Below are 8,302 nucleotides of genomic sequence, written 5' to 3' on the forward strand. Positions count from 1 at the left end.
AAAAATTATAAGTCACCTTAAAGATTACCCAAATGTTATCAAATGGTCACCGAGCGGTCAGCTTGTGTATAAAGGGGTGGAGATAGATAATACAAATATTTCCGAACTGTTATCCAGTGTCGTGAGCATTCAAAAAAAGAAACCTGTTCCGGGTGAGAAAGAGTTTCTTCAAGGTTTATACGAGATAAGTTTACCGCATTATTACATAAGAAATAAAAAATATATGAAAAGATGGCTTGAGTTGTAAAAAACGTACTGGAAATAAAGATTTTCTTCTCTGAATTGTGTCTCCTGTTGTTAAAAAAAAAACACACACACACACAATCGTTTAGAAACATGTACAATAAGCATTTATTTTTCTGTTGGTTACATCAACTTTCTTCTTCTCCGTGGGGATTAATCGCGTGGTGTCCATAAGCTAATGTTGAGACCCCATCATCTAATATATAGCGTTTGTCATCAAGGGGACAAAGACTTACTTTTCGTACCATGGTTGTGTGGAGTTGGTGCTTAGTGTTCGTGATTTTTACCATCGTATGTCTGTACCGCACTTGATCGAAAAGCGAAGACTTGTACAGCTCATGATGCAGTTGATTGCGGGAAACGGTTTTGCTGACTCCCTTGGCCGTTTTCTTGTTTTCCTTAGCCGTAACAATGCTGTACATTTTTGAACGAAGACCGACAAACGATAGAATGGGGTCACCGGGGCATTCGTCCTTCATCAACCCGAGCACTGCTTTGTTATGAGGGTTGTAAAGGGTGTGATTTGGAGGAAAATTGGAAGTGTCGAATTCGTCCATGTTGGATTTTATCACGCGGTGTAGATTTTGGGTTTCGATTGCATACGTTAGCGAATCTGTGTCGGTGAAGAGAAGTTGCGCTTTTTCTCCGAACCGTGATTTAACCCACCGATAGTGAAAATCATAAATTTTGATTTTACTCACGTCCAGAACTACGAAACCCACATACATAGGACGAACTAATTTCAGTTTTAACCTTTTCATTTTTATGGCAACCAATCCATTGCTAAAAATTCTGAAGGCTTCAAAGGCTGGGGATGCAATTAATTTTTTAGCTTTTTTCTCCTTATGCACAATTTTTACGTTAACATGCTTCCGCTGGTTTTCCATGGTTTTCCCGAATACTGCATTGTTCATCAGTTTGAAGAACGATTTTTCGAAATCGTTCGAAGCTGCTTGACGGCGTTCGGTATTAAAGTCAATGTACGGTTTCAGCCACGGTTTTTGATTGAACTCTATAACCCTTTTTATATATTTTATTTTGAGACCGAGGGTGAGGTAGAGTTGGAGGTTGCGATAATGTACTACATAGTTTTCTTTGTCGTATAAATTGGGAACTAGCTTTGTGCATTCGGACGGTTTCCCCTCCGGGTTAATTTTCCCCCACACGCTCTTCATATGGTTTGAAAACAACTTTTCTGTTATCACCATGTTTTCAGGTGCTAGCGGATAATCGTTATGGTCATTGTGAAGTTCTTTGGGGTATTCTAGCCCGACTTCCAAGACATAGCCTTTCGGAGAGTCCTCGGGAACGTTTGCGATGTCTATGTTAGATATTTCCTCTGTGCTCAACCATCGGAAACCTGAATATGGTAGGTATTGGGACATAGCGTAACCATAAAGGTTATTTGCATCCCAACTATTTCTTTGGCCCACTATTTCTTTGGTCGGTTGATTGGGTTCAAACTGTTCGCTGTATCGGCTGTTAGCCTCAGCGTAACGATGGGTGATCATAGAAACACCTCCTCTAATACCGGATTCAAAAAACAAATGCATGTCTATGTCTGTGAGAAGTTCCAAATTAATATCGGTCATCCTCAGACATGCCGAAAAAGCCAAACCAGGGCCTGTATACATATGCGCAGGGTCAATTTTGTAATAGCTCATGCTAAGGTTCCTGAAACGTTCGAACACGTCTGCTAGTAAAAGCACGTCTGATTTTACGTAAAGGTCATGATAATCACCGAGATGTTGAATGCCGAATTTTTCCCATACGAGTTGTGCATGAGTGTAATCATCCACACTTATATCGGTTCCAGTTAGACTGCTGAAGAAAGCTTCGCGGGGTGGTAATTCAGTCTCTGAAAATCGAGAGAACGAGTCGATGTACTCGTACGGGTACACCCCTTTCCTCACAAGTAGGTCAGCATCTTCGAAAATGCTGTCAGTCAATCGAAAATCTGAACGGGTAAGATTGCCAACCAACTTATCTAAAGAAGCCGGTAGGAATTGAAATGAGTCTAAGAAACGTAAATCCCCAATCGAGAAAGAAATGTATTTCTCCAAATTATTAGGGATGACTGAGATATCCTGATCTTTGAAGAGCCCTGCCGCCTGCATGACTAGATGACTGTCATACCCTCTCAAATTATGTATTATTACAGGTACATGGTTAGAATATTTCAGCTGTAAATTGCACGCGTTATGCAACGCTGCAACGAACTCACCCGATATGTGGTCATGGTGTCGAACTCTATCACCACCCAACGGTTTCTCACACGTCATACATACAACAGCATCCTGAAATTTTTTCTCGTCTTCTTGGGATATGTTAAGGGGCTTCACGGTGTTAAGAATGTTTTGAATGCTAGCGTTCTCCTTCACCAGCATGTGAAGGAATACCTGCACGCAATCTTCTCCTCTATACACCACTGGGGGTTTATAAAGTGTGGTGTCAGGGCCTACTATAATATAACTGAAACCACTTGGTACATGTTTTTCTGTGTGGGTAGTGGATGAGTGTGTTGGGTTCGGAGTACAGCAAGAAATTTTCTCTAAGATACACTCAAAGTCAGCGTAAATCGTGAAAGGAACACGTAGCTGATACTGGTGCTGAGTGAATCTAAGCCATTTTTCATCTTCATTAGGCATACATATTCGTTGTAGACCGTGAGGTTTGCAATACTCTTTATGTTCGACCAACAAATTTTCTCTAGAAAACCTGTGTAGACAGTAAGGACAATAGAACCGAGCACCTTTATGCTTAGTTAGAGGGGATAACAACCTACTCATGTTTTTTATTAGACTGTAATGACTGGTATTTTCGTTACATATGTATAGCAAGTCAACGTGGTGAAGACGTTGGGTTGCCTCTGTCACCCTCATCGTGAAGATTTCATTATCCGCTAACCCATAGACATTGACAGAAATGTGTGGGTTCTGTTCTTCAAAGCGATTTATTTGGGTTATTTTGACTGGGAGCTCTATCCCACCCATGTTCAACTCATGCTCGAACTGTAGATATTTTGATACTCGTTGCGGATTCTCGTCTTGGGGGTGAAGGGCTGCTAATACACTCCAAATAAAACATTTATTATCCGTGTTTGAGATGTTTATAATCGCTTTTCTGTTCACGATTGATGGAGGTATGGGTAAGTAAGAAGCTGCTGCTAATGGGTTGTAGGCAGCTATATTCAGGTCTAATTTTAAAACCTTATCAAAGACCCACCCGCTGCCCATTCTTGTAAACTCGTCGAGCGAAGACAGAATTTTTTTGATAGCTGAATCTATCTTATCACCGAGTTCATCCTCAGAATGTATGAGTTCCACTCTCGAGCGGAAAAAAGGTTGTATAAATTCAATTACATTGGATTCTGTTCTTCTTGAGAAGAGAACGTTCAGCACAATATAAAATTTAAGAGCCTTTTTCACACCTACTTCCCGGAGTATGATGTTTTGTATTTCGACTCGAACCTCGTTAAAGAAAAGAATGGGGTCATATGCGTTATCGGAAGTTGGTTCTATCACTATAACTGTGAAAGTGTTCAACGCATCTTCCTGTTGGTTTGGGGGAGCACCCGCCCCATGAAAGCATTGCCGCTCGTGATTTCGTCTGTTATCGCCTCGGGAAAAGCGTCTGCTGCATTTTCTACAAGTAAAAATTTTTTCTTTTGAGTGGATTCTTGTATGTCGACGTAAATCATGTAACCTTTTAAACACCTTACCACAAGTCTTGCAAGAGTTCGGTTGCGCATCCTGAAAGCAGAAATGCAACAACGTCTGAGAAATAATAATAAAATTCTCGAATCCTTTCATGTGTTTAAGTTTTTCCCTCAGTAATCTATAAACTTGATTACTTACCGTCTGTTTCGATGTGCCCGGCAAACAACCATCTTGTTCATGAGAATTCGATTGCGCATCCTGAAAGCAGAAATGCAACAACGTCTGAGAAATAATAATAAAATTCTCGAATCCTTTCATATGTTTAAGTTTTTTCCTCAGTAATCTATAAATTTGATTACTTACCGTCTGTTTCGATGTGCCTGGCAAGCAACCATCTTGTTCATGAGAGTTCGATTGCGCATCCTGAAAGTAGAAATGCAACAACGTCTGAGAAATAATAATACAAACAGATAAAATACCTGACGAAGTGGGTACAAAAAATCTATTCATTTTATCTAAAATAATACACTATTCATATAAATAAAATTAGTTGTCTTATGGAAAAACAAAATACGTAAACATCAGGTACCCATAAGATTAAATGGCAACATCAAACACTATAATGAAAGAAACGGTCATGGTTGACGATATGGGAGAAAGACATTAATTTTATCGTTATGTGATTTTTATCTCAATCGATTCTTATGTCAGACATATCATTGACTATCCATACTGAAGTTGCCTTGTGCAGACATGGTTAATTATTATCTGTTTAATATGCATAAAAATGTGGAATTTTGATTTATGGTTTTTAAGTTTTTTCTCTTCTGGGAAAAAAATATTTCTGACCTGTTCTCAATTAATGTAACTCTTAAGTTGTTCACATCTCTCATATAGCACATCGATTTGAGTCACTGAGTATATAAGCGACTTTGAAGTAATATTCACAGGAAAACTCTTAGGGAAACATTGGAGTTCATTCTCCAAGATCAGATCTTGGTTTACCAGAAAATACCGGTCCTTTTTTATAAAACTTTTACTTCGTTTCTTAACCCATTAACGCCGGTTGGTATGGAAATTTGCCATTCGAAATTTTAATTTTTTCCTTTGTCAATAAATGGCTGAAGTGGTATCCTCATTATTTTTGTTATTCTCCGTTAATGGGTAAATACGAATTTTGAAAATATGTCTAATAGATTTGATTAAACGAGTAGAAAAATCTAACGCTAACAAACGTCAATCCGGAAAAGTTTTGCGCTTCATAAAATACTAGTTATAATACCCGACGTTGCCCGGGTTTTCTTCAATGAAGCTTTTTGGATCACTTGATATCTCCCTCTTTCTTTGAGGGACATGCAAACCGTGTCTAAGTTAACCAATATGATGACTCAGAAACGTAGAAATGTATATATATTTTTTTTTCCTTTCTTAAAGAGAGCTAGGTATTTCGACCCTTCTTTTTGAACTTCAAGTTATCCATCTGCCTATTTCAGCTTCCGCAAATGCTTGGTTAAAGCTGTGGAATTTCTTCGATGCACTTTATGGGTCCATAATTAATTTTAAAAACAACTTAAACTATATGAATTTATGCAGTTGAATATTAACGGAGACATTAATTTTCATGCTTGAGAAGATATAAATGAAAAGTTGAAAGCAATGTTATTGCATGAATATCCAACTCGAAAATAGTCCCGACTAATTACTTCGTATTTAATTTTTTTTGGGCTTCGTATCTCTAAACGGACTCAATATTTCAAAACTTGAGAATTCAATACAATTTTTTAAATGATTTATGTGGTGAAAAACCCCACTAAATTTCTGCATTTCTATAGTAAAATCAGCAATTTTAACACTGATTTCAATGAGGATCACCATTTTCCAGGTCCTCAAAGCGATGATGATTATAACGTCTATTCGAAAAGCCTCATTACTGGGAGTATTGAAAATGTAGCAAACCATTATAAAGGCATAAACTATTATACATACACTGACAGAAGTGACAAACCATTAATAAAGGCATATCTGAAACGTATTGTTAGGGAACCACGGTAACCAAAGCAAACGTTCTGAAAGTAATTGTTGAGACCCAAAACCCATTTGTTGCCAGACAGTTTTTCACCCATTTACCCAGGTCTGACAAAAGTAGCCTATTGTTTAAGTCGGGTCCCATTTGGTACATATGCAAAATTTGACGACGATCGATCTAAAATTGTAGATTTCCATAGAGAATATATACACACACAAAATCAATTTATATATAATGATATCCCCCCAAATACTTCAGATCTCATGTGACCAAAGTATGATTATTTTGAATCAAACTAGCCCCCTCCCCATTATAAAACCCTTTTTTCGGTGTTGATAAATATTTATTGTTCAATAAAATATAAGAGAATTTATACTCAGTTGGATACATAATATAGTAACCGTCAATGCTTTGCAATGTTCTAGAAACTTGGGAATTCATTGTCTATTAAAATATTTTGATTCAAATGCACAATGACAGAATTTCATAAATTCTACGAAAATTTTTTTTTCTTCCTATTATTTGAACTCTGATTTGTGAAAGTTAAAATGTTACTGGGTTGGATCTAATGTTTAGAGTTCAACCAGTCTTCCATATGGGTAACGTGTAATCCAGTATTAGAGAAAAATCCCTGTATTTGAACCGGAAAATTTAAACATTTCAAAATCAACTCTTTCTTCAAACCCAAACATAACATATACTAATAAGTAATACTAATTAGAATTAATTGTAAAATAAATTTGAAGTAATAATATCAAAAGTACTTACAGTAACTTTCTGCTTTTTCGGAGAAGACGGTGTATCGAAGAAGTCTGGTTGCACTTCGCTAAAATGTTCTTCGATTTCGTAGAAGTCGCACAACGCGTTCAGTTCGTCAAGAGGTATGCCAAAGTCCAGAAAATCTTCGTTAAGATCCGACATCTTTCAAGTGAGGAGAGTTCATCAAGCGGATGGGGTTTTTATTCACCTAAGGGGGGGGGGGGAAGAAGAAAGTTGATGGGGCTATTTCCCTCATAGCATCCAACAGGGTAGGGGATCTTTACGTGAATAGAGGTCCTTCACGCGTAAAATAAAGTTTTCAAAATCTAACTTGTTTAAAAAGTTCGGATGAACATTCAAATCCCTAGCAATACTCTTCATGTTAATTTTAGCGAACGCCCGGTTGAAATATCGCACGAGTCGTATGTCAAAAGATTGGCTTAAACAATCATGAGAACTCTGACCCGGGGCGTCAAGATCACATCCATCACACTGGAAGATGTCGTTGATACATTCCTCGAGCATGTCACTGAGTTTTTCAGCATATACAATTTCAGGATCCGCGGTCTCTGAAAATGATCCGTTTTTCTTCATGCAATCCTGCATGAAGTCGATGCACTTCACACGTCTTAAATACGACGAGCACTTCGCTGCCGGATCAGCTAACTTCATGAAACAATCGCGGTAGATTGTTATATAGTTCTTAGCCGTATTGAATGTACCGTCTTCTTTTTTGTAAATCGGTTGAAGCAACACCTTTTCTCCGTCTGACTTCACCAACAGATCTTCGCATACCACAAAAAAGAATACTTTTCGGGGTTCATTCGACATCATCTCCCGTAAGGTCTCAAATACGTAGGGCGTCATCGATATCCCTTTCTTTGTAGGGATAAGGGATCCATCTCCACCAGATTCAAACATTCGTAAGTGAACTTTTAAAGTATTTTTGAAGATGACTACCGATAGGTGTACGCCATCACATACGGGAAACATGCTCACTTCGCTGGGTGCTATTTTCGGACGTTTCATCGAGTTGGTCTCATCTTCCTTCTGAACACGTTTTACGGCGTTCATAGTATCCTTGCTGGATGTTGTTTCCATGGCAGATAACTGAAAATATAATGAAAAATATTTTATCGTCTATCTATAATTATTTAAAACGAAAATAAAATAGAATATAAGAAATATTAAATTTTTACTTACACGAGAGTTCGTGAAGACGTGGAACTACTTCAGGAGCAGCAGATGAAGCAACTGAAAATGAGGGTAGCACCTGTATAAATAGGTAGTTGGCGTTATCCGCTTGCGGAAGAAAATGCAGTGATTTAATATGAGAATGCTAGTGCGTTAGCAGGTGTTCGGACCGAAAGTAAAAGTGGCTTTTTGTCAGCGGTGAAAGTTTTCTTGGAAAAAAAGTATATGCTATATTCCCACAGGTTAACAGGTGTTCTATATCCAAAGGAAAGGCCAGCAAAAGTAGGTCGAGCAAGGTGCATCTTCTGAGAACGCCCCCCTTGAAAAAAAAGTATATCCCATATTCCCACAGGTTAACAGGTGTTCAATATCGAAAGTAAAAGTAGGTCGAGCAAGGTGCACCTTCTTGAGAACGTCCCCC

The 8,302-nt window shown here is 38.1% G+C and overlaps 1 protein-coding gene across 3 annotated transcripts; it reads right to left on the reverse strand.

Annotated features, from left to right (window-relative positions):
- Positions 1–319: 319 nt before the first annotated feature.
- On the reverse strand, positions 320–8,302 carry LOC149064549 (uncharacterized). Of its 3 annotated transcripts, XM_089255003.1 has the most exons (5): positions 7,891–8,302; positions 6,697–7,797; positions 4,266–4,325; positions 4,101–4,160; positions 320–3,995 (listed from the first exon to the last, which is right to left on the reverse strand). In XM_089255003.1, the coding sequence occupies exons 2-5, from the start codon at positions 6,847–6,849 to the stop codon at positions 372–374; spliced, it is 3,897 nt and encodes a 1,298-aa protein (XP_089111129.1). In that variant the 5' UTR covers positions 6,850–7,797; positions 7,891–8,302; the 3' UTR covers positions 320–371. The 3 variants fall into 3 exon arrangements, with proteins under 3 accessions (XP_089111129.1, XP_089111130.1, XP_089111128.1); XM_089255004.1 differs by lacking the exon at positions 4,101–4,160; XM_089255002.1 differs by having other exon boundaries at positions 320–4,160.

Source organism: Pholcus phalangioides, unplaced genomic scaffold (assembly GCF_987345545.1).
Source record: "Pholcus phalangioides strain wild (caught in Gottingen) unplaced genomic scaffold, Ppha-v1.0 ptg000042l_1, whole genome shotgun sequence".
NCBI classification, from domain to species: domain Eukaryota; kingdom Metazoa; phylum Arthropoda; class Arachnida; order Araneae; family Pholcidae; genus Pholcus; species Pholcus phalangioides.

What these genes read in the sequence shown, in the direction of transcription:
- LOC149064549 (XM_089255002.1), bottom strand. Translation starts at nt 6,849, where the DNA reads ATGTCGGATCTTAACGAAGATTTTCTGGACTTTGGCATACCTCTTGAC. An exon ending in CGAAAAAGCAGAAAGTTACT is followed by an intron (nt 4,326 to 6,696) that starts GTAAGTACTTTT and finishes TTCTACTTTCAG; the next exon opens with GATGCGCAATCGAACTCTCA. An exon ending in CAGGCACATCGAAACAGACG is followed by an intron (nt 4,161 to 4,265) that starts GTAAGTAATCAA and finishes TTCTGCTTTCAG; the next exon opens with GATGCGCAATCGAATTCTCA.